Below are 24,823 nucleotides of genomic sequence, written 5' to 3'. Positions count from 1 at the left end.
GTGCACGGGGAACAAAGACACGGAGAAGAAGCAGCGTGGAGAACTGCATGCTTTATTGGAGGTCAGAGAGGGAGGCGGGGTAAGGGGCAGTGGTGAGGCTGGAAGCCACATGAGCTGAACCCGCTTGGCTCACCCCGCCAGGGGAAGGGTGGAACTCCCTGCTCTGCCTTCCAGCTCAGGCTTTCCCCGCTGGTGTGTGTTAACCCCACTGCAACCTGGGGTTTGGAGGACCGGGGAAGCCAGCTGGGCTGGCCTAAGAAGAGCTTGGAGGGTGGACACCTCCAGGATGCAGGTAATTATAATTCCCCCCACTGCCTCCTGGGTACCGACTATTGTTCCCCCAGCTGCTACCTGGGTACCGACTATTGTTCCCCCAGATGGTACCTGGGTACCGATTAGTATTCCCCCAGCTGCCTCCTGGGTACCGATTCACACTCCCCCAGCTGCTGGCTGGGTATTGATAAATATTGCCCCAGCTGGTGCCCGGGAATTGATTGTTGAGACCCCAGATTCCTGCAGGGTGAGACATGGGCCTCGTTCCCCACCCGGTCCCGGAGCCTCCACCTCCCCAGGACACAGCAGGACTCAGGGCGCCCCAGGGGGTGCCTGCCAGAAGCCTGTGTAGAAGAGACCAGAACGGGCGTTGGGCAAGGGCTTCTCTCTGGGCTCCCAGCCACTTCAAGAGGGGCAGCTGCCCAGCAGGCTCCAAGTCCTGGTGCAGGAGGAAGGAGTCAGCAGCGGGGAGCAGGGAGTGTGCAGAGGACTGGGCGGGCCAGGACCCACGGCCCAGCGGGAGGGCCCCAGCGCTGGAAAGGTAGGACGGTCCCTGGGGCAGCACCCGCCCCGCCTGGCCCTCAGCCGCAGCACCCATCATCATCTGCCAGGGCTCCTCCGAGGACCAGGACTGCAGCCCCCAGGATGGCGGCCACTTCTGCACCGCGGAGCCGCCTGCCAGCAGGAAGTCGTCCGACAGCGGAGGAAGCCGCAAGGGATCTGCTCCAGTGAACTGAGGGTGTCCGGAGTTGGAGGGGCCGGTGAGGGGCGGCTGTCCCAGCAGAGGCAAGTTGGTCAGCAAGCTGTGAGAGAGTTTCTCCTCCACTGGGCTGATGCTCCGGCCAAGGAGTGCTGGGAAGAGAAGGCAGGGCAGCCGTGTCGCCGGGGCTCGCTCCGCTCGGCGCCAGCTCGCTCCTTGCCTGGATCCCACTCCCTTCAACCCCCTTCACAATGGCCACACCCAAGTGGGGACCCCCTGTCTTTCCCTCCGTTCCAGCGCCCTGGGGGACCCCAGCGCCCTCCTGCCCCGGGGTCCGGCGCGGCCTCCATACCTGGGACATGAAGGCAGACCAGCAGCAGGCCCAGAGGAGCTCGGTTCCCTGCCACGCGGCCCCACATCCTGCCCAGCGCCAGTGGCTCCGCAGGGCCCCAGACAGCCCCTTTATGCTGGTGGTGGGGCGGGGGACGGCAGAAACGGGCTGGGCCCGTGGCTGTGGGGACAATGCGTCTCCTCCTTCCACCCTCATTCCTGATTCGGTCCGTGCCAACAGGTGCCACTTGAATGTCCCGGAGGAAGCTGGGTGTTCCCCCACCTGGCTCCTTTCCTTGAGCTCCCGGCCTCTTCTTGACACAGGTGTCCTGGCTCAGAGCTCACACCTGGCTGCCAGCCCTGCCCCTTGCCGGTTCCCAGTGCCAGGCCCATGAGGACCTCCACCCCTGGGGTCTCCGTGGCCTCGCTGCCTCTCTCGGCAACACACTGGGTCCTCTTCTTCTCTGAGGACCCCAACGCCCCTGCCCCCTGCAACCTGATATCTCCCTCACCTGACCCCACCTGCAGGAGGCTCTCCACCTGGGAGATGGCGCTGTCGGTGTCTTGTGGCTGCTTCAGGGTGGACAACCATACACATTTATTTATTTGTTTATTTTTTAAAAGAGAGAGAAGGAGAGACAGAGAGAGAAAAAGAGGTCTTCCATCCGCTGGTTCACTCCCCAGTTGGCTGATCCAAAGCCAGGAGCCAGGAGTTCCCTCCAGGTCTCCCACGTGGGTACAGGGACCCAAGGACTTGGGCCATCTTCCACTGCTTTCCCAGGCCATTGCAGGGAGCTGGATCGGAAGTGGAGTAGCCAGGACTCGAACCGCTGCCCATATGGGATGCCTGCAATGCAAATGGCGGCTTTACCCGCTACGCCACGGTGCCGGCCTCATACATACATTTATTACGCTGCAGTTCTGTGACTGAAAGTCCAAAATGAGTGTCTGAGGGTTAGCATCCAGGAGTCAGCAGGGCCGACTTCCCTTATGGAAGCTCAGGGCAGAACCCACTCCCCTTTCCCAGCTTCCACAGGCACCTGCGTTCTGCCACTCAAGGTTGCCTTACTCCATCTTCAAAGCCCAAAGCTCCAGGTTCTCCTCCCCTGGAGTCACTCTGGCATCTCCCCTGCCCCCCACGTCTACTTTCAAAGTCCTGTGATGATGTGGGGCCCACCCGGATAATCCAGGATAATCTCGTTAAGTTGAGGTCCACTGACTAACACCCTAATTCCACCTGCAACCCAACACCCTTTGCCAAGTAATCTGGTGTACTCACAAATCCCAGGGATTAGGATGCAGGCAGCGCAGGTGGCCGGATGTGTCCCTGAAATCTAGGAGACACCAAGAACTGCTGCCCAGTCACAGCACAGGGGAGCGTGTGAAGGCCATGGGGACACAGCCACGGCTGGATCGCAGGTGAAGCTGGGTGAGGGGGAATGGAGATTCAAGATTTATATATTTAGAGCTGGCGCCGTGGCTCACTAGGCTAATCCTCCACCTTGCGGCGCCAGCACACCGGGTTCTAGTCCCAGTCGGGGCACTGGATTCATCCCGGTTGCCCCTCTTCCAGGCCAGCTCTCTGCTGTGGCCAGGGAGTGCAGTGGAGGATGGCCCAAGTCCTTGGGCCCTGTACCCCATGGGAGACCAGGAGAAGCACCTGGCTCCTGCCATCGGATCAGCGCAGTGCACCGGCCATTGGAGGGTGAACCAACGGCAAAGGAAGACCTTTCTCTCTGTCTCTCTCTCTCACTGTCCACTCTGCCTGTCAAAAAAAAAAAAAAAAAAGATTTATATATTTATATGAAAGGCAGAGGAAGGGGGGGGCATCCATTAGTTCATTCCCCAGATGGCCACAATAGTCAGAACTATGCTGATCCGAAGCCAGGAGCCTCTTCCTGGTCTCCCATGCAGGTGTAGGGACCCAAGGACTTGGGCCATCTTCTACTACTTTCCCAGGCCATAGCAGAGAGCTGAATAGGAAGTGGAGCAGCCGGGACTCGAACTAGTGCCCATATGGGACGCCGGCACTGCAGGCAGCGGCTTTACCCGCTACACCACAGCCCCGGCCCTCTGTCAACTTTTAAATATGACTCTGATTTGTAGGTGATCTGAGTGTGTCCCCCAAGGGGTCACGAGCTGAGTCTTGTTCCCCAGTGTGGCCATGCTGAGAAGTGGCAGAACCCTTGAGAGGTGGGACCCAGTGGGAGTGACTGATGCTGGTCTTTTGGAGTGGATCAATTTTTACCAGAGAGAGTTGCTATGAAGAAGCAAGCCTGGCTCTCCAGGCCTCTGGCCTCCTGGCTCACCGTGCTATGTCTCCCTCTCTGTGATGTCATCACAAGGTGGTGATGCCGCCCAGGGATCCTCACCAGAGCCGAGCAGAGGTCAGCCCTTGAACCTCCAGAATGCTGAGCTAAATAAGGATCTCTGATATATTACCCAACCACAGGTATTGTTGCAACAACAGAAAATGGGCAATTACAAACATGTTTGAAATTAACATAGTAAAAAGGGTTTTTAGGGGCAAGTGTTTGGCCTACCTGTTAAGATGCTGGTTAGGATACACATGTCGAGATTGGAGCACCTGGGTTCAATACGTGACTCTGGCTCCTGACTCCAGCTTCCCGCTGGATTCTGTCAGGTGGTGGTGATGGCTCAAGTAGTTGGGTTCCTATCACTCACATAAGAGGCCTGATGGACTCCCTGGCTTGGGCTGGCTCAACACTGGCCATTTGGGGCATTTGAATAATGAGTCAGCCAATGGAAGCACTGTGTGTGTGTGTGTGTGTGTGTGTGTGTGTGTCTTTCTCTGAAATAGAGAAATATTTTTAAAGTGCTTTAATGGGTGCCAGCGTCGTGGCACAGTGGGTTTAGCCACCATTTGCAATGCCAGCATCCCATATCAGAATGCCTGTTTGAGTCCTATCTATTCCACTTCCAATCCAGCTCCCTGCTAGTGCACCTGGAGCAGCAGCGAATGATGGCCCAAATACTTGGGTCCCTGCCACCCCGTGGGAGACCCAGATGGAGTTCCAGGCTCCTGGCTTCAGCCTGGCCCAGTCCCAGCCATGTGTCCATTTGGGGAATTAACCAATAAATGAAAGATCTATCTCCTTCTCTTTCTGCCTCCTTCTCCTCCCTCTCTCTGTCACTCTGCCTTTCAAATAAATAATTTTCTTTTTTAAAGGTGTTATAATAAATAGCCCACTGCTGCTGGAGCCCCCTAGTGGCTGCTTGGCTGTTCACAGACTCATCCTCCATCCTCATCCGCCAGCCCTTGCTGGCCGCTCCTCTCCAGAACTGGCCAATCGGTGCAGGGCAGTGACATCCACTCGTTTTGCAAAAGCTTTTAACCCGGCTCACCCCAGAGACTAGAGGAGCCCCCTCGCCTCAGAGAGCACCCCCTCCGAGCCCCTCCTGCCCCGAGGGCCTCAGCTCCTGCTCTTGGCTGTAGGGCAGGGAGCAGGCAGGGAACAGTGAGGACTGAAGCAGGACTCACACATTGGCTGCAGCGCCCCCTTCAGGTGGACTCAGCCATCCAGATCCTCTCTGGACACTGACGCACTGCGGCTGGCTCTGCACTGGGACTCTCTCCGGAGCTGTGAATTTGGAGCCAGCAATGCTGTCCCCATAGGAGGGCATGGGGTGGATCCTGAGGCAGAGGTGCCGAGAGGTGGCCTGAGCTTGGGCAAAGGCGCTCCCTACAGAGACAGGCACATCCCCATCGGCCCCCTGGGGATAGGAGTGTGTCCTTGGTCTCCAGGGCATCAGTAGGGGGGCCCTCACCTCACTCTGCACCTGTTCTCTCCTCCTTGGAGGCCACTGCCCCTCCTCCCCTGGGAAGTGCCACCCTCTCACCTCTCACCCGAGAGCCACGGTTCTCACCCCGAAACCCAGCTGTGACAGCCAAGCATGGAGGTGGAGAGGACACTGTTAAGCCAACAGTGCTGCTATGGGCCGGGACCTTGTTCTAAGGCCGGTGAATCACCGGGCTTCACTGAGCTCCCTGCCCGCTCCTGTCCTCTTTCACTCTCTCCGCCCCCAGCTCCCAGCACAACGCCCACCGGGGCGCCTGCTCAGGCACCAGGAATCCTGTCTGGGCTGTTGTGGCCCGGCCTTCCCAGGCTTCCAGATGTTCCCAAAACCCAGAAAACCGGCAGAGAGGATGGCGGTCTGGCAGGTGAGGGATGGGGATGGTCAAGGGCAAGGTGCCTGTGGTGATGGGGGGGGAATGGGGAGGGTGTGATGAGGCTTCATGCAAGGGGAAGGGAGACCCCTGGTGAGTGAGGCAGAGGAGAGAGAATGGACTTCCTGGAGCAGTGAGAGACAGAAGGGGGAGGAAGGGCGTGGGAGACCAGGCCACCTCTGCTTTCATTTCAACAAGTATTTATTCTTTTCCTCCGTCGTGGGAGGAGCTGCAGGCAGAAGAACAATACTGAGCCAACTGACAAACGAAAATAGGGGGCCCTGGCACCTCTAGAAGCATAGGAGCACTACCCAGATCCCCAGGGTTAACCCAGGGCCCCAAGAAGGCAAAAAAAAAGCCTTCATTGAGTTCACACGGTTTATTGAGCCACCCGTCTGGGATCCAGAGCTAGGGAACCTGTCCAACCTCTGCCGATGCTCTGGGGCCTCTGCCCACAGGGAAGCATCGAGAAAACTGGCAGCCAGGGAGGGAGGGGGCTGAGATGAAGACCGAGCTTGGGAAGGGAGGGGTGTGTTGGAAACAGTGACCTCAGAGGGCATGGCGAGCGTCACCATGGAGGATGGCCGTGGACTTGGAGCAAGAATCCAGTGTCCTCCCAGTAGGTTGGTTGACCAGATGGCCAAGAGAAGTCAGTGAAAAGTAGTCATTGTCTTCAGATGATGGCTTGGGGTTGGTTTTATTTGGCAAAGGAGGAGGGGAAGGGATGACTTGTCCAGGCAGCAGAGGTACCCTGGGAGTTTCAGGGGTTTCCCTGCGAGGACCTGAATGGGGGGGTTAGCCCATGGGCTTCTCAGAGAAAAGGGCAGAGGGGATGCTAGTGTGGACTGACACAGAGAGGACGCTGCAGTGGGGTGGGGATCGCGCCGTGGGAGAGAATGAGGAAAGGGCTTTGGGGTTTCCCATCCCGAGAAGACGAAGAAAGAAGGGATAAGGGAGAGTCTGCCACAATGGGGGAACAGAGAGAGTGAGGCCGTGCTCGGGAGGGAGGTCGGAAACTGAGCTAACCTTGTGCCGGGCCCCAGACGTCTCCCAAGTGGGAGAAGCTCTGTGTGTGTGTGTGTGTGTGTGTGCGTGCGCGCACGCTCGCGGGAGTGCGTGTGCCTGTGTGTGCATGCGCACAGGAGCTGGTCTAAGGACTGTGGTCAGCTGGCTCTTCCTGGGACAGGAAGACTTCAGGGTCAGCCAGCTGGGGCCCCAGAGGCTTCACTCGGGCCAGGATGTTCCGGATGGAGCGGCAGGGAATTTTTCCAGCGCTTCTGGGGCCGCAGGGCTTGGCTCCGGCGGAGGGATCAGGCTGGGGAGAGCCATCGGGACCCCCACTCAATGCAGAGGAGGAGACAGAAATGCAAGGGTAACCAGGAGAGCTGGACTTGCTCCCGCAGGGCTGCAGAACAATGGTGCCACCAGACTGGGAGCCCGAGCCGCCACCCAAGGAGCCGGTGCCTGGCGGGGAGCAGGGCCCCTGGGAGGCCCCACCGCAGGGATGGTAGGATGAGCTGGAGCTGCTGGAGCTGCTGGAACTGACTTGGGTTCTAGAACCCGGTGGGGAGCAGGGCCCCTGGGAGCCTGGGAAGCCGACCCCACAGGGCTGGACCCCACCAGAGCCCACCGGCTGGAACACCACCACTGAGGACGCACCGGACTGGTAGACGCTGGAGCTGGAGGAGCTGTGGCTGGGAATGATGGGGTTGCTGGAGAAGTACTTGCCCTCGGAGATGGGGGGGCCGGCTGCAAAGGAGGGGGCTCCCGGAGAGCCCTTGACAGGGTTGTCCTTGGTGAAGTAGCCCACGGGGTAGATCTTACCCCCACTGTAGGTCATGCCTGGGACCAGATAACTATCAGAGGAGCCACCCACCACCTCGTAGCCACCATAGGACTGCTGTACAGAGGTGATGGGGGGGCAGGGCTTTCCTGGGGGGCCGCCATTGCTACAGGGGGCACCTTGAAGCACTCCGGGGCCCCCGGACCCATGCTGCTCCACCACCACCACCACAGGCCTCTTCCCTCCTGACACAGAGTGGGAGCTGGAGAGGTAGGAGCCGGAGTGGGAGACGACAGGGCCCCCGCTGCAGGGAGAGTCGGGGACGTCGGAGCTGCAGGGCCGCAGGTTGGAGCTGCTGGAGGTCCCTCCGGACTGGGACGAGCCCACGACGGTGCGAGAAGCCTCGTCGTTGGTTGGCAGAGCGGAGCCGTGCCCTGGTTGGTAGTAGATGCTGCCCGACTGGGAGCTGATGCTGCTGGACTGGGAAGAACTGGATGCACCTTGCAGACTGGAGCCTGAGCCGGAGGAGTGGCTGACCTGGGAATATCCTGTTCCCGGCTTAAACAACACAGAGCCTGCAGAACCACCCTGGGCACCACTGGAGCCACCGGAGCCACCACTGGAGCCACTGGAACTGGAAATGAAGCTGCTAGAGCTGCTGGAGCCACTGTGGCCACTGAAGCTGCCGGAGCCGCCGTTGCCAGGGAGACAGGGGTTGTTGGGGGAGGTGATCCGTGTGGGGTCCTTACAGGGGTCTGAGAAGGTGGCGATGCTCTTGGCCCAGGTTCCTGGGGAGGAGAGTCGTGGTTAGCAAGGGTCAGAGAGCTTTGAGTTCCTCCCTCACCTTCCTGCCCATCGTCCTGGCTCTGACTTCAGAGTTGGAGGTGGACAAAGGAGAGCGAGCTGGCGGCTGTGTCTGGAGGACATTGGGTCGGCGGAGTAAGGACAGTGTCATTGTTCTGGGCCAGGGCCAGGGTGCGGTGGGATGGGAAGGGCACCGTCTACGAGGAAAATAGGAACTGACACTCCAAAGTGGGAGGACTTCAAAGGAGAGGGCTGAAAATCAAAGGCACTGAAGCGGGGGCCGGAACAAGCAGGGCTGAAAGAAAGGAACCCACCCGGGGGTGGGGGGGGCTGGAACTCCGAGAGGGTGGGGCAGCGTCCCGAGGGAAACTCCCAGACCCTTCTGTGGGACCCCACAGGGGAGGACAGAAGGCAAAGCAGGGGAGGGCTGGGAAGGGAGGAGAGTGCAGAGAGATGTTAGGGAAAGGGACTGCGGTGGCAGAGTGGCTGACATGGGGTCAGGGGTCAGCTTCCTTGTGAGAGTCTCGGCTCCTGTCTCAGCACCAGCCATGTCCCTGCAGCTGGGTGGGAGCCAGGATGTGGGGGCACCCACCTGTTGCTTCAGAACCTGCCGGTACCAGTGTAACAGGACGCCGCACCCTGACTCACCCTGCCTGGCTAGCCCAGCCCAGGGACACTGGCCCACAAGCCTGCTCAGAGGCCACTGGCCATTGTCAACCTGCCTCTCCCTGCCCGCACCCACCCAGCCTGACTTCTGCCGCCTTCGTGTCTCCCAGGTGCAGGTGTGGGGCCACTTCTTTCCCTGGGGGACCTTCCGCTCCCACGCCCAGGCTCACTCAGCCCCAGCCCTCCTCCTCCTCCTCCTCCTCTTGGGCTTCTTGGGACCACCCCAGCCCCTTTGGGTGCCAAGGGTTGTGGACAGAGCCACACATCCTAGCAAGCCGCCAGGAATCTGCCCAGCCTTCCTCCCATCTTCCCAGGTAGGCAAAGTGAGCTCGGGAAGATGTCTTACAAAACCTGAAGCTCTGGACATCGCGGGTTATCATTGCCACACTCCTCCAGAAGTAGATCCCATTCCCACTCGAGGTCAGCACTGTCTCCTCCACTCGAACCTCATGCCAACACCCCCGCCCCAGGCCCTGCCACACCTCTGCACGGGTTCAGCAAGCGCTCCCTCTTTCCTCTGCTCCCCCCTGACCCCGCGCACCCCGCTCTCCACCAGCCTGCGGCTCCATGCAGAAGGTAATGGGAATTTCTTAGCAAATACCTGGTGGCCTACGACTCCCGCCCAGGGGGGCGGCCTGGGTGGGAACCCCGACTTCACTGGGTTCTGCTGATTCCCAGGCAGTTCCCTAACCTCTCGGAGCCCAAGGTCCTTGTGGGTAGAGTAGGAATGACAGCTCTGCTTCCCACCCCCTGTAATAGCCCCAAGTGCTGATGTATTCACAGCGCTGAGAACCCTGCCTGGTACCCCGAAGGGGCCCTATAATTGGTCCTGAATATTGTTGCTGGGAAAGAGCCCGTCCCCATCTGCCAGCACCCCCAACAACAACAACAAAAGTTGCCAGCAACACTTACACAGCCCTCGGGAATTCTCTAAGCACGTGCCCATTCATGATTGAATTGGAGACAGCACGGTATGGCAGGCAGTGTTAGTGCCCCATTTCACAGTCCCAGAGACTGAGGCTCAGAAACTGTAAGGAACTTGCCCGAGGGGACGAAGCTCTGTGGAGCGGCTCCAGGGGCTCAGACTGCAGACCCCGGAGCCCCTGTCCTTGCCCCAGCCGGGTTCCCTGCGGACCCTTCCTCCCGGGCTTGGATCCCCTCCCTGCACCCCTCCTCACCCTCCCCCACACGGCCTGCAGCCGCCTACCTGGCAGGAGGAGACCAAAAGCCAGCAGCAAGGTCGCCGCCATCCCTCGCCCTCCCACACGCCCCATCTGGCGTGCCCGAGAGGAGCCCATCGCGCTCCGAGCGGCCTCCTGACTGACAGCAGCCGCTGGACACCCTGGGCCTTTATGCCAGGGCTGGACATTCTCCGGGCAGGAGTCACCGTGGGGAGGGGAGGAGGGGCGGAGGGGGTGGGTGCCCCGGGGAAGTTGGCGTGGCCGGGAGCAGCTAAAGTAATCAGCTGGAGCCTCTGCCTACTCAGCAGCAGCCCCGGCTGCAGCGTGGGCCCCGTGGCCCTGGCGACGCTGCCGCTCGCCCGCCTCGCCTGCCTCCAGTTGCCTAACCTGGAACCAGGCGCTCTGCCCCATGGCCGCCCACTCTGGGGCCCATGGCCTGGCGGCCTCACTCCCTGCCTCCCCGGGCTCGGCCTCACTCCCCAGCCTGCCTCTGTTCCTAGAAGCGGCCATTCCAGCTTATCCTTCTACACCTGGGCAGCTGCTCTGGCCACCTCGGCCGACCCCATCTGCAGCCCCCCAGACGTGCCCACTGCCCTGGGACCCTCCCCCTGCTCCACTTCCCTCCTCAGATTTGAACATCTGCCCCCATGGCCTTGTCTCCCTGCTGCACTGTCCAGGTACCACCTGCCACACACCTGTGACCTGGCTACCTGTCCCATCGGTGAGTGAAACTTGTCCCACTCAACATCTGGGTGCTCACATTCTGGGTCCCCAACCTCGCCCTTCCAGGAAGGGGGTGTGGGGCTCCACGGACAGCAAGAGGGGAGCTGGGTGCTCAGCCTGGGGAGTGGCCTGGCCCTGGGACCCCGCCACTGCTGAGCTTCAGTTACTCAGTGGCCAGTCACTGAGGCTAAGAAGGCTAATGGGAAAGGTGGGGCCTGCGGCCCATCAGCTGGCTCCCTGGCCTGGATGAATGAACAGGAAGCTGCAGGCATCACGGGTCTGGGTAGGAACAAGGAAGGCTGGGCAGGCTCCTGTCCCTGAGGATGGAGGCCAGAGCCCCGGGGGCAGCTGCAAAGGGTAGGTGGCACCTTCTCCTCCATTGCTTTTCCCTCCCTGGGCTCTGGACCCGGCCGCACCCCAGCCAGTTAATTGCTCAATTGCTCACCAATGTTGGTGTTGCCAAGAAAGGATAGGTATCGGAGGGAGGAGCCTGGGAGGTGGGCGGGTCTTTGTCCCCCAGACAGCTGCCTGGGGCAACCCCTGCCCCCTGCCCCAGACTCTCTTTTCCAGAATTTCCTGTCTTCTCACAAAGGCATCTGTCTCCCCGGCTGATCCCTCTCCTTCTCACTACCTCCTGCCCCACCTCCAGCTGCACCCAAGCTTGCTGGCCGGAAGCTTCTACACCGGTTCTGGGTGATAAGGGGCCACCAGCCACGTGGGGCCATCTAGCACTGGGAGTGGGGATTGGTACGACCCCACCACCACCACTAGGGGCTGAAGTTTTAATTTTACTTACTTTTAATTAATTTAAATGTCAATAGCCACCTAACCCTTGACCTCCTGCCAGTCTCATTCTCAGTGGGGAGGTAGAGGGGTTGTGGGAGTTCTGCAGAGAACGGGGTGATAGGTCACTGTCCCCTAGAGGGTAGATGCATAGGGAAAACAAGAAACCCTCGTGTTAGGATCAGGAACCCAGGGGTCCCGGCTAACCCCTGGCTTCCGGCAGTTTCCCCATCTGGAATGGCTGCTCTGCAGGACTGATCCGGGACACTGAATGGGACAGGGTGTGGGCCCCCATCCACCCAGGCATGGGCACCCTGCAAATGGAGCCCCATGTGGCCCCTGTCTGCACCCTCCCATTGGGGGTGGCAAACAGGGTGGGTTTATCCAAGGCCCGCCTCCCTCCTGGGCCTCCAGCCCGTGCACCCCAGAAACCTCCTGGGCTCCCTTCCTGCCTCACCCAGGACACACGGGTGCTATTGACAGCGCTACTGTTCTTTCTGCCCCTCCCCAGACTCTCGGGCCCCGGCCAGGGCCTGGGGAGGAAGGAGGGGGCCCTCCCTTCTGGGACAGGAGCAGCACGGAGAGATGATCCTTGAGGGCCACCCCAAGAGGGCGGGGACGCGGCCGGGAGCAGCGGGACTGTGGGTCATTCTTTTCGAGCCCAAACTTCCCATCAGTCACCGGTGGCAGAGTTTGTGTGTTTTCTTTCTCACATTCCTCCCGGCTGCCGTCACACCTTGGCCAGAGCTGGCACGGCCAGGCTGGAGGAGGCCCAGTCTCTCTCGGCCTCCCACCAGCGCCGCCCACACTGGCACGGTTCTCCCGACACTAGAGGGCCGCTCTCCTCCCATCCCCTCTGCCCTGCCCTCCCCTCCCCGACCCCAGCGCCCTACCCTGGGCTGCTCTGCTCTGCTCTGCCCTGCCCGCATCTGGACCCTTGGAGCCGCAGTCTGCTCCCCCAGTTTATTTTCTTTTTTTAAAAAAAAATTTTTTATTTGAAAGGCAGAGGCAGAGGGAGAGAGAAAGTGAGAAATCTTCCATCTGCTGGTTCACTCCCCAAATGGCTGCAACAGCCGGAGATGGGCTGATTCGAAGCCAGGAGCCAGGAGCTTCCTCCGGGTCTCCCACTCAGGTGTGGGGGCCCAAGCACTTGGGCCATCTTCTGCTGCTTTCCCAGGTCCATTAGCAGGGAGCCAGATGGGAAATGGAGCAGCTGGGACTTGAACTGGGGCCCATATGGGACACCGGCACTGTAGGTGGTGGCTTTACCTGCTACGCCACAGCGCCAGCCCCTGTTCTCCCCATTTCTTACTGAAATCCGGCCTGCTCCGTGGTACAGGTGCCCCCTTATCTGCAGTACAGGAGCCTCCTTATCCGCAGTACCAGCGCCCCAACAACCACAATTTTGCTTCCACTGTTTCAGTTGCCCACAGTCAACCTTGGTCTGAAAATATTAGGAGGAAAAAGCCAGAAATAAACAATTCAGAAGCTTTTCAGTGACCTCTGTTCCCCTGTCATTATGATCGCTCTGTTACTATTGTCTCTTACTGTGTCGAAGGCATACCAGAAGCCTCATCCTAGGCGTGTATGTAGGCACGGAGCAAACAGCGTGGGCACGTGTCGATGAACCCCGCAGCCACGTCCTGAGGACAGCCTCGCTGGGGTGCACGCACCACTGAGCGGGAGCACGAGCTGCCAGGCAACCCTGGCCCCAGGGCCCACCGCCCTGTGTGAGGTCAACCGTTAAACTCTGCGTGTCTCTCCGCTCAGATGGGGCAAGCCTGGAGCTCGTGGACTAAGGACAGGAGAGGGGCACTGACTGGTGCCCATTGGGGCCAGGGTCTCCCTCTGGGAAGCTGGTTAGTCTGGCGATACTGACAGCGGTGCAGGCGGTTAGTTCTGCATTCCACAGCACCGAGTCTGTCCCTGACCTGCCTGCGAGGGCCCAGCCCAAGGGATGGATGAGAGTGTGGGTGGCTTGGAGCAACCTCCTCCCAGGGAGAACCGGGCTGAAAGCACGCATCGTCCTAGCCGGGTTGGGATCCCTGCTCTCTGTCTAAGAGGAGGGCGCCTGCTCACACCCCTGGCGGAGCTGCAGTCCAGCTGGGGACGTGGACATGGTCAGGAGGCTGCAGTGCAGACACTTGGCTTTGGGGAGGCGGCGGGACTTCCCCCGGGCCTTGAAGAATGTCGGAGAAGAGCAGGAGCAGGGGCCCTGGCGGCGCTGCAGGTGCGTGAAGACCGAGCTGGCGTGGGACGCACACACAGAGGGAGAGCAGGAGGACGGACGGCAGGCTGCTTGGACCGGGACTGTCCTGTCTCTAACACTATTTGGATTTGATGGAAAGGGAGTAAATGCAAGAAGGCACGGGGTGTTGGAGGGCGGGGCTGAAGGGCTTTGTATGGGGAGGAGGGCGTGGTCAGGAGGAGGTGGGGCAAGAGAGCCCCCATTCACTGCCTGCCTGTGCGGGGCTGGACACCGCCCACTGCTGCGTACTGGACCCCTGCGGTCAGGTTTAATCCCCACGAGGCCGAGGGCACTTTCTCCCCATCTCACAGATGAAGAAGTGGACTTCAAATTATTTGTCCAAATCAACTGCTGCCAAGCAAAAAAAGTTTAGAAAAGACTTAGATCCGGCCATTTGGACTTCCGAGGCCAGGTAGACCCCTGACGCTGTGCAGCCGACTGATCCTCCCGCCCAGCTCTCTCTGCGAAGAAGCCTTGGCAGACCCAGGAGTGAGCGACAGTAGGAAGGGAAAAAGCTGGAAGCTGGTGAAACAGTGGACGGAGGCCGCGCAGAGGCCCGCCTCTGTCCTGGCCGCCGCAGCACACCCACCGTGCCGTGTGCACTCAGCTCTCACCTGGGAGCAGCACCCGCCCCTCCCTCCCGTGGCTGCTCCCAGTGGGGACGTTTCCCTGCAGGGGAGTGGGCGGCCCCGCGTTGTCCCCATTCCCACCCCCACCCCGGCCCCTGGCCCTCTCCTGACGAAGGGGTCGTGTCTGAATGCAGAGTCATAGCCGTCTGTTCCCAGGCAGGTTCCCCCATGGCCCAGGCTCACTGCCCCCCGGGGTTGAGCCGCCCCCTCTCCACCCTCTCACCTCTACAGAGCATCAGGGCGGCCCCACTCTCCACCCGGCCCTGCTCCTTCGCCCTCTTTTCGATTAGACTCTGCAGGGCTGAAAGCGAACAGAATCCACTTCCCTTGGCTGTGGGCTCCGTGGCACAGACGTGGCTCAGTGAGTTCCCAGCAGCGCGGTCGGCAGGGGGCGATGTTTGGTCCACGTCCAGGCCCTGTCTGGGAGCACAGCCCCCTCCTCCCTGGTGTCTGCATCCTTCACCCCTCCGACCGTAGTCCTCTGTAGGCACTGGGGAGGCCAGCAGGAGTGTCCGATGGAGCAAGGTGTGGGGAGCCGGTCGCGTGCGCTGGGTTCTCACCGAGGCCCTGCGCCTCTGCCTGGCCCGCCCTCACCCCCCGCCCAGCCCCTCCTCTTCCTCCTGCAGTATTATTTTTGAGGGTTGCGGGCACTTCCACGCACAGCCCAGGACTTCCCTGGCCAGAGCAGCGCTCTGCATTTGAAAAGCACCCAGGGGTTCTGCTAGGTGCCTCCCCTCACACACACACACACACACACACACACACACACACACAGAGTGAGGCGTGCTGCTGGCATCCTGGGGAGCTGTCTACACCCCCCCAGGTGTACACCCGCCCCTCTCTTGGGAGATCCAGTGGTGTGGGCACCCTCAGCTCAGCTCCCCGTCCAGGGCGCTCCCCTCCAGGCGGCCTGCACTGCCCACTCTGCGCATGCGCCAGCCTCACCTGCTCTCTGCAGCCCTGCAGGCTCCTGCCGGGTACCCACAGCCACACAGCGGAGTGAGGGCGGGGCGCAGGGCCAGGATTGTCCTCAGACACAAATCCTAAAGGAGGAAAAAGTCCCCTATGGGGACACTGCCCCCCCCCCAGCCTTGTCCCTTCACACCCATTCCTTCCCCACAGCAGCAGGGAGTCAGTTGAGGGAGAATTACACTCTCGGCCCGGAGCTCAGCGCAATAATACTCCCTCCTCTCTGCTCTGAGTGCTAGAGAAACCGGCGCTCATCCTCTGCTTCTACGGATTATTATTGCCCCCTCCCTGACCGAGGCAGGCGTGCTGGTCACCGGCGAGCCCTTGGGAGCTCCGGCCCCCTCCTGTTTTGGGGCTGGTTGAGCGCCTCTGGGGGCTCCCTCTAGTCCCTGGTACTAGCCTGGCACCTGCTGCATCCCGCAGGTGAGCAGGAGCTACAGACTTCTGCGAGAGGGGCCAGGGTCGGCCTCGTGTCCTGCTCAGCTCTCTGGACCCTCAGGCCGGAAAATCTTCCCCGACCCCGCGACCGGGGTAACATTCAGTTCCTGGCTGAGTCTCTCAGGGACCCTGGGAGACAGGACCCGCTTCAGCGGGGCAGACACAGGTCCAGGGAGCTAAGTGTGATGCCTTCTATCCCTAGGTGGAATTCTACCCTGAGATTTTGTTTTTCTTTTAAAGATTTATTTATTTATTTATTTGAAAGGCAGAGTTACAGAGAGGCAGAGGCAGAGAGAGAGAGGTCTTCCATCCACTGGTTCACTCCCCAAATGGCTGCAACGGCCAGAGCTAGGCCAATCCGAAGTGAGGAGCTTCTCTGGGTCTCTCACACAGGTGCAGGGGCCCAAGCACTTGGGCCATCTTCTACTGATTTCCCAGAGCATAGCAGAGAGCTGGCTCGGAAGAGGAGCAGCCGGGACTAGAACCGGTGCACATATGGGATGCCGGCGCCGCAGACGGAGGCTTAGCCTACTGCACCACAGCGCCGGTTCCTATATAAATGGTTTTTAAAAGTGTGTGCCAGCTCCCACCCTGAGAACATCATTCTGTTTTCCTTCCTCTGCCTCCCCCATGACTCCCTGTCACAGGTAACCCGTGTGCGTCTGCTCAGCGGCCACTCCTCCCACTAGAAGGTGAGCCCCGAGTGGGCAGGCCCCCGTCCCTCTGACTCACGCCGCATCCACCTCTGCAGCCCTGGCTCGCGGCAGGAAACCAGTCAACAGGACAGAACGGCTAAGTAATGACTGTGTACTTGGCCAGGCAGCTGCGCCTGAGTTTTCCTGAGGGCTCTGGAGCCTGCCCTGCCTCACCTCACGTGCCTGCCTCATCTTAGAGGGGTCACTTGGTGACTAAGGGACGCTCGCTCGTGCAGGCTCCAGGGAGCGGCTGGGAGGGGCTGAGTGACGCAACGCAAGGAGCGCGCCCGCGGAAAACATCTGCGAGGTGCATCTATGCTGCCCTCTGGCGGCAGAGCCTGGTACACCCACACACCAGGGCCTCGGGCTCTCAGCAGTGTGTAGTTCTAACGTTATTCAGGAAATCAAGTAGCATCCCAAGGCGGCGGGGTATGAATGAGAATCCGGGCCACAGGGTGATGCTCCACCAGCAGGTTATCCAGCCTTCCTCATCACAGGAGTGGAAGTTATGCTGCAAAAGGAAAGACTACTGGTTCCTGTAGCCTTTGAGACTTTTAGGGGAGAAACCTTGCAAGATGAAATTGGTTGTAATTTAACAAGTTTTGTGAGCTAGTTCCAGGCACCCAGGGACACCGAATTAAAGATCAAATGAAGAGGGGTTGGTGTTGTGGTACAGAAGATTAAGTGCAAACACCAGCATCCTGTATTGGAATTGGAACGCTGGTTCAAGTTCCAGTTACTCCACTTCCAATCCAGCTCCCTGCTAATGCACCTGGGAAAGCAGTGGAAGATGGTCCAAGTACGCAGGCCCCAGCCACACACATGGGAGACCCGGAGGGAATTCCTGGCTCCTGGCTTCAGGCTGCCCCAGCTCTAGCTGTTATGGCCATTTAGAGAACAAACCAGGAGATGAAGACCTCTCTCTGTCATTCTGCCTTTCCAATAAGTAAATAAATCTTTTTAAAAAATTGGTAGAGGAGTTAGAATTTCTCTCCTAGGCTCCTGCCTCAGGGTGTAACTCTCTGATTTTATCACATTTCGTTGCCATGGTCCACCTGTCGATGTCCTCCCCACACACAGAGCTCCTGGAGGGTGGAGAGACTGAAACTGCTTCCTGGGCTGGTCCCGGCTCGCTGCACCCCACACGGTAGGTGTTCAATAAAGACTGATGGTGTTGGGAGCCTGGGAGCGATGAGCAGGTTGGAGTTTCCCTGCCTGGAGCTCTTCAGAGCAAAGCAGACCCAGCCCACGGCCCTCCAACCCGAAGGCCGGCAACCACGCCCCATGCATCCCCAGGGGAACTTGGCTTCCATATGACATGACATTGTGACACCAGTTCCAGCCTCCTGTCTTTCACTAGCCAAGCACTTATTGGCTATCTACCATGCCCAAGGTTGTTCTACAAGTCTGTGATCCTATTCTATTATTTCATGACTCCATGTGGACTTAAGCTATGACAATGTCCCACCACCATCCCCCCCGGGTGCGGTCAGCCAAGGCGGATGGAAAGGGATGGGCACTGTGTGACCTCAGTGGGTCTCTCTGTGTTGCTCTCCACTTGGTCTCCTCCCCAGTGTGTGAACACAGCACGCTGGAATGCCAATATCCCCTGCCTATTAATAGACTCCAGAATCTCTGATTACTCATGCCTCCTCCTTCTCTCTCCCACTTAACTACCTGCTACACTGAACTGGGAACAATTGGTCTGGAGTCAAGTGATCCTGCACCTGATCTTGACTTTGGCATCTGTGATTGTCTTGCACGGGGGAGTTCAAGTCTCTTGGCGCTCCACATGTTTCCCTTATCTGGGAAATGGTGTCAATAACTTGTGTGTTGGGATGTCTTCTAGGCTGGGGACCAGGAGGGAAGTGCAGGTGCACAGACAAACAGGGCACAGGAATCTCGGCCTTTAAAAGGGGAGAACAGAAACCAAGGCCGTGCAGCAGCACTGAACAAGGCAGCACACGGCCCCTGCCCTGGCCACAGCAGACTCAGTTTCTTTCCCCCACTTTTTTTCTCCTTTAAGAATCCCCCCTCCTTGGGGCTGGCATTGTAGCATAGCAGGTTAAACCTCCAGCTGTAGCACCAGCATCCCATATAGGCAGCAGTTCGAGTCCCGGGTGCTCCACTTCCAATCCAGCTCCCTGCTAATGTGCCTGGGAAAGCAGTGGAAGATGGTCCAAATGCTTGGGGCTCTGCCTCCATGTGGGAGACCTGGAAGAAGTTCCTGGCTCCTGGCTTTGGCTTGGCCCAGCCCTGGCCCTTGTGGCCATTTGGGGAGTGAACCAGTGATGGAAGACCTCTCTCTCTCTCTATCCAACTCTACCTTTGAAATAAGTAATTAAACTTAAAAAAAAAAAAAACACCTTTTTTCTCTTCCCTTTCCCAATGAGCGCCATCTCACTGGCTTGAGGGTTGCTGAGGGTTGGGCTAAGGGGTCCAGACATGTTTCTTCCCTTCCCTGCCGCGCTCCCTGCTGCAGTGTGCCCACCCGGGCACGCTTCCAACAGAGGAGAAAGGACTCCAGATGTGAGCTCCGAGTCCGGGGCCAAGAGCTTTCCTAACTTCCCCCAGCCTGGCCAACAGCGTCTCCCTCTTCTGCAAGTTACACACCCTTCACCCAACGATCTCAGTCTGTTCTCTGTTGCCCAAACCTGCCACTCGTTAATACACTCAGCCATTCCATTCATAAAGCAGGCCTTGAGTGTCCTTTAAGGCCTGGGCACTGTATTCCATGTGAGAGTTACACAGATAAAGAACTGGGGTGGGGGGCACCTGTGGTGCCGGCATCCCCTATGGGCTCCGATTCGGGTCCCAGCTGCTCCACTTCTGATCCGGCTCCCTGCTGATGTGCCTGGGAGGGCGGTGGAGGATGGCTCAGGTCCTAGGGTCCCTGTACCTGTGTGGAAGACCTGGAGGAAGCTCCAGGCTCCTGGCTTCAAATTGACCCAGCTTTGGCCGTTGCAGTCATTTGGGGAGTGAACCAGCGGATGGAAGACCTCTCTCTCTCTCTCTCTCTCTCTCTCTCTCTCTCTCTCTCTCTAACTCTGCCTTTCAAATCAATAAATAAATCTTAAAAAAAAAAAAAAGAATGAAAGAAAGAATGAGCTGGGGGAGAATTGGCAACATTCAGCACAGTGGTTCAGGATGTTTGTGTCCCACACTGGAGTGCCTGAGACCCAGCCCCGGCTCTGTTCCAGTTCCAGCTCCCTGCTAATGCGCACCCTGGGAGGCAGCAGAGACTGGCTCCAGGACTCGGGTCCCTGCCGCCCACATGGAAAACCCAGACTGAGGTCTGGGGGCCGGGTTTCTGCTGGAAGCCCCGGCCCAGCTCTGGCTGTGGCAGGCATTTAGGGAATGAATCAGTGGAGGAATAGCTTTCCCTGTCTCTCTGTCTTTCAAATAAAATGAAAAGGAATGTTTTAACACAGAAAAGCAGGGACTGTACTGGTGCTGTGGCATGTTTAAGTGGCCACCTGCGATGCTGGCAATCCCATATGAGCACTGGTTTGAGTCCTGGCTGCTCCACTTCAGATCCGGCTCCTTGATAAGGCACCTGGGAAAACAGTGGAAGATGGCCCCTGCCACCCACCTGGGAGAGGGGGTGGAGTTCCAGCTCCCGACTTTGCAGCCATTTAGGGGAGTGAACCCTAAGATCTCTCTGTCTCTCTCTCTGTCTCTCTGCCTACCTCTGCCTTTCAACTGGATAAATAAACCCAAACCCAGGAGCTTCCTCTGGGTCTCCCACATGGGTGCAGGGGCCCAAGCACTTGGGCCATCTTTCCCAGGCCACAGCAGAGAGCTGGATCAGAAGAGGAGTAGCCGGGACTAGAACCGGCACCCATATAGGATGCTGGCGCTTCAGGCTAGGGCTTTAACCTGCTGCGCCACAGCGCCAGCCCCTAAATAAATCTTTTTTAAAAAGATAAAGCAATGGGATAATGAAGCAGTGAATATCAGCTGTTAGCACAGCACAGATCTGAGTTCAAATTCCACGCGGGCCACCAGCACCTGGGTGACCCTGCCTGCGTCACTGCGCCTCTCCAGCCTCTGCTCCCCTCTTCTGAGGGCGGTAAAGATAGGCTCGTTATGCAGATCAGACGAGAGCTGCATCGGCAGGGCACAGGCAGCACCGCTTTAAACCCGCCCCCCACCCCCACCCCCACCCCGGCCCCGCAGAGACTGAGAAGTGAAGAGGCCCGAGGGGGCAGGGAGGGGCGGGAAGGAGGCTCCGCGAGTGGCAAGAGTCCCTGAGGACGCGGGACTCCCCGCAGCCCCGGGGCGGCGCGCCACGCAGGGGGGCGGCGGTAGCACGCTGGGGGTCCGCGGGACACGAGGGAAAAGGTCTCAGACATGCAGACACCCCTAAACACCACCACCACTCAGGCCTCGGGAGCACGGGGCAGGCTGCGCGGAGAGACGCCCCGCGGAGAAACACGCACCAAAGCCCCACCAAAGCCGGCGCTGCGGTAGCCAGCGGGGCGGGGCGGAGGGCTGCAGGTGCGGCACCTTCCGGGCCGGCTGCGGCTGCGGCTCCCGCCCCGGGCCTTCCCTCTGCGGCGCCCAGCGCGGTCCCGGCTCACGGCTTTACTGCGAAGGCTGTTGCTTTGGGGCTTACTCATGTAATTACCTAGCTATACGCAGGCTTGCCTTCCGCAATGCTGTTGTTTGACCCTCGCACGTGAGTGCTGTCCCTCCCGGCTTCCCGGTAGCTTCCTGCCAGTGGAACCCACATCGCCGACCCTCCCACTCTCCCAGGCACGGGCACTGGTGACATTTTTGAGGGGTAATTAACGACTTAATGAATGAATGGGTGAATGCAGGCTACTAGGCGTCCGCCTACAAGGCAGCCGGTTGAGCGTCGGCCGGGAACACCCACATCATGTAGTTAAGCGCCTGGTTCCCGTCCTGGCGACTCCCCTTGGAATCCAGATTCCTGCGAATGCAGATCTGGACCGAGTTCCTGGCTCCTGGGCTTCCGCCTGGCACAGCTGGAGCTTTGCAGGCGTTTGGGGAGTGAACCAGTTAATAGAAGGTATTTCTCTCTCTCTCTTGCCCTCTGCCTTTCAAATAAATGACGATAAGACTCTAAGTCTTAAAAATTATCTGGCACTGAGTTTATATCACAGTTATTCCAAGACACAACTAATCAAAACTACGTAAACCGACAATAATTAAACACAAAAAGTAATTATTTTTGTTTATTTGAAAGTTAGAGAGAGAGAGAGAGAGAGAGAGATCTTCCATCCACTGGTTCACTCCCCAAATGGCTGCAATGGGCCAGGCTGAAGATAGGAGCCTGGAGCTTCCTCCATGTCTCCCACATGGGTGGCAGAACCCCAAGTACTTGGGCCATTTTCCACTGATTTCTCAGGCTATTAGCAGGGAGCTGGAATAGAAACAGGGCAGCTAGAACACAACCCAGTGCCCATGGGGGATGCTAGCACTGTGGATGGTGGCTCTACCCACCATGCCACAATGCCAGCCCCAGTAAGCTTTTATTAAAAATGCATCTTGGGGCCGGCACTGTGGTGCAGCGGGTAAAGCCACTGCCTGCAGTGCTGGCATCCCATCTGGGTGCTGGTTCGAGTCCTGGCTTCTCCACTTCTGATCTAGCTCTCTGCTATGGCCTGGGATAGCAGAAGATGGCCCAAGTCCTTGGGCCTCTGCACCCAGATGGGAAACCTGGAGGAAGCTCCTGGCTCCTGGTTTCAGTTCCGGCCATTGCGGCCATCTGGGGAGTGAGCCAGCAGATGAAAGACCTCTCTCTCTCTCTCTCTCTCTAACTCTGCCTTTCAAAATAAATCTTTTTTTAAAAAATGCATCTCTTACTAAGATGCAAACGGCTGCTTTATGTTTTCTGTCACCCTTTGGCAGCTCTAGAAAGAGCTCCATGCTCAGGCTCAGGGCAGGCAAAGGATTTCTTTAAGGAAGGAGCTTGGAGCTGGCGTTGGGCCTGGTGCCGAAGCCGCTGCGTGGGACACCGACACGCCACATCACAGTGAAAGCCGCTGCGTGGGACACCCACAGGCCACATCACAGTGCTTGGAGTCCTAGCCCTGCTTCCGATTCCAGCTCCCTGCTAACGTGCCCTATGGGAGGCAGCAGGCGATGGCTCACGTGCTTGGGTCCCTGCCACATCTGGATGGAGTTCCCGGCGCCTTCAGCCTGGCCCAGCCCTCGTTGTCGCTGGCATTTGGGGAGTGAACCAGCACTGTCTGCCTCTCAAGTAAAATTAGGTACGTAAATAACTGGCAAGGAGCTGGTGTGAATTCGGAAACTGACTTCCTTGGAGCTGGTCCTGTCCCCACACCCCTGAGATTCCCATGTGCTGCCAGGAGCATTCGGACCGAGAGCAACTGAAGAAAAACTTGTCTTCTTGTTTGCATCCCAGGGGGCAGTAGTGTGGGACTCAGTGTCCCCATGAGTCCGGCTGTCACCTTTCTGGTTCGTCTCCAGCCGAGTCCCACTTCTTATGCACCACGGAGAGGCAAGACAGGAATCTGTGCGTTTGGGACCATGAGGAGGGCACTGGAATATTCATTGGGAAAGACACAGATTCAGAATTAGGAAAATTCGGTTTTTATTTTTCCGTTTTGGTTCTCAGCTGACGGCCACTAGGTGGCAGCAGAGAGCACCGTGCAGCCAGCGCGGCCCAGCGGCCCCGGGTCGGGAAGGAGAGGGCGGCTGGAGCCGGAGAGGGCTCGGGGTGAGGTAGGAGCGTGCGCTTCGCTGTCCGAGAGATAAAGGGGGAATTGGGGCTAAATACAGGCCTCAAGGCGGCCCCGAAAACATTAACGACAGCTTCCGGTTTCAGAGCAAATCTGAGGGAACGAGGGAAGTCCTCGGGGTGTCAGACTACTAAGGGGACCCAGAAGGGCACAGAGGGGCGCAGCAGCCGCTCCGGGGCCCCCTCATCTGTACTCTTCCTGGGGCGGGTCAAGGTCTGGCTCCTCCTGAGGTTCGTGGTCCACCTCAGGGGCAGGCGGCCAGGGGTTTTCTGGGGGCTGGGGTCCGGCTGGCCAGGGGTCGTCAGGCCGGGGAGGCTGAGGGGGGTCGGTGCTGGGGGGCTCCGGGGGCCAGACTGCAGTCCCAGTCTCAGGCAAGCCTCTCCAGGGACGGTGGGGGCCCGGAGGTGGAGGGTCTTCAAAGAGAGGGGGTGGCCCTGGCCAGGGGTCACCAGGGATGGGGGGACCCTGAGGCAGAGTTGGGGTGCTCTCCTCCTCTCCGGCCTCTGTGGGTTGGGGAGAGGGGTGGTCCCTGATGCCTGAGATGCCTGTAGAATAAAGGGAGAAGAGGTCAGAGGTCAGGGCCCAGCCTGTGCGCCAACCCTCACCCGGCTACAGAGCCAGGAGGCGGGGCCGGTCTGTGATGGACACAGCCTGAGCTGACCCCACCAACAAACCTCAAAACCCATTCTGCTGTGACTCCTTAACTTGATCAATTTTGGGTGGCTTACCCCCCCCCAACAGCCCACCCAAGTCTGCGTGGGGCGCCCAGAGTGCTGCACACCCTGGCCCCGAGTCTCCCAGACCCTGCCTCTACGAGCCCACCTCCCACCCCCAACAGATGCAGCCCAGCTGTGGCTGCGTGGAGCTCCACCCAAACCAGCAAAATGCACCTGCTTGCATCCCTGGGCCCCTGCTGAGAATTCCAGGGTCTCCTCCACTGCAAGCATCCAACTCACCCTCCTCCTTCTTCGCAGTGCCCCCTGCTGAGTGTGGGTCACCTGGACCCTCCCATCACCCCCCCGCACCCTCCCAGCCCGTTCCCAACTCACCCCCGGCCAACAGGCAGAGGACCAGGGTCCCCAGCAGCCTCCAGTTCAGCATCGTGACTCTGGACTGGCCCCCACAGGTGGGGCGGCTGAGTCTGGGAAGCCGGGATCCCCAAGAGGCTTTATAGGGGAGAAGGAAGAGGGGGAGGCCCATCTGTGGGGAGGGGCCAGCCCAGAGACACAAGGCATCAGTAGGAACCTAACTGGCCAAACCTGTTCGGAAGGCCACCTGCCCACGTGCTGGTGGCGTCCCTGTTTGATCCCCCTCCCCACCACTCCCCCACTGCAGGCCCAGGCCCAGCCTCGTGGCTCTCCTGACCACTGGCCAGGCCCTGGGTGCCCCTCCACCCACACTCCAGTCAACACCCACGGTCATCTCCAAGATCACAGGGGCGGCCGCCTTGCATCCCTGGCAGCGGCTGGAAGCCAAAGAATGGGAGCAGCGTGGCGTGGGGGAAGCGTGGTAATTACAGGGCCAGGAGGCGGGACGCCCAGGCCGGGGGGTGGGGGGCGGGTGGGGGGGCGGGGGGTGAGGATGGTAGGGGACACGTGCCCTTGGAGCACCGAATGCGGCTGGGACAGTGACAGCTGCGACCCCAGCCTCCCACCCGCCCCTACAGCTTGGGGGCTTCACT

The 24,823-nt window shown here is 59.3% G+C and overlaps 3 protein-coding genes across 3 annotated transcripts; all 3 read right to left on the bottom strand.

Annotated features, from left to right (window-relative positions):
• Positions 1-51: 51 nt before the first annotated feature.
• C5H6orf15 (chromosome 5 C6orf15 homolog) lies at positions 52-1,667 on the bottom strand. Its single transcript, XM_002714304.5, has 2 exons — positions 1,326-1,667; positions 52-1,125 (listed from the first exon to the last, which is right to left on the bottom strand). Exons 1-2 carry the CDS (start codon positions 1,390-1,392, stop codon positions 254-256), a joined length of 939 nt encoding a protein of 312 aa, XP_002714350.2. The 5' UTR covers positions 1,393-1,667; the 3' UTR covers positions 52-253.
• Positions 1,668-5,856: 4,189 nt separating this feature from the next.
• Positions 5,857-10,111, bottom strand: CDSN (corneodesmosin). Its single transcript, XM_002714305.5, has 2 exons — positions 9,953-10,111; positions 5,857-8,063 (listed from the first exon to the last, which is right to left on the bottom strand). The coding sequence occupies exons 1-2, from the start codon at positions 10,041-10,043 to the stop codon at positions 6,643-6,645; spliced, it is 1,512 nt and encodes a 503-aa protein (XP_002714351.2). The 5' UTR covers positions 10,044-10,111; the 3' UTR covers positions 5,857-6,642.
• Positions 10,112-22,970: 12,859 nt separating this feature from the next.
• PSORS1C2 (psoriasis susceptibility 1 candidate 2) lies at positions 22,971-24,308 on the bottom strand. The gene is made up of 2 exons (XM_051854989.2): positions 24,192-24,308; positions 22,971-23,687 (listed from the first exon to the last, which is right to left on the bottom strand). The coding sequence occupies exons 1-2, from the start codon at positions 24,241-24,243 to the stop codon at positions 23,326-23,328; spliced, it is 414 nt and encodes a 137-aa protein (XP_051710949.2). The 5' UTR covers positions 24,244-24,308; the 3' UTR covers positions 22,971-23,325.
• Between the last annotated feature and the right edge of the window lie 515 nt (positions 24,309-24,823).

The sequence above is a fragment of the Oryctolagus cuniculus genome, chromosome 5 (assembly GCF_964237555.1).
Source record: "Oryctolagus cuniculus chromosome 5, mOryCun1.1, whole genome shotgun sequence".
In the NCBI taxonomy this organism is placed as follows: Eukaryota; Metazoa; Chordata; class Mammalia; order Lagomorpha; family Leporidae; genus Oryctolagus; species Oryctolagus cuniculus.
This window is presented reverse-complemented; position numbering and strand designations above follow the sequence as displayed.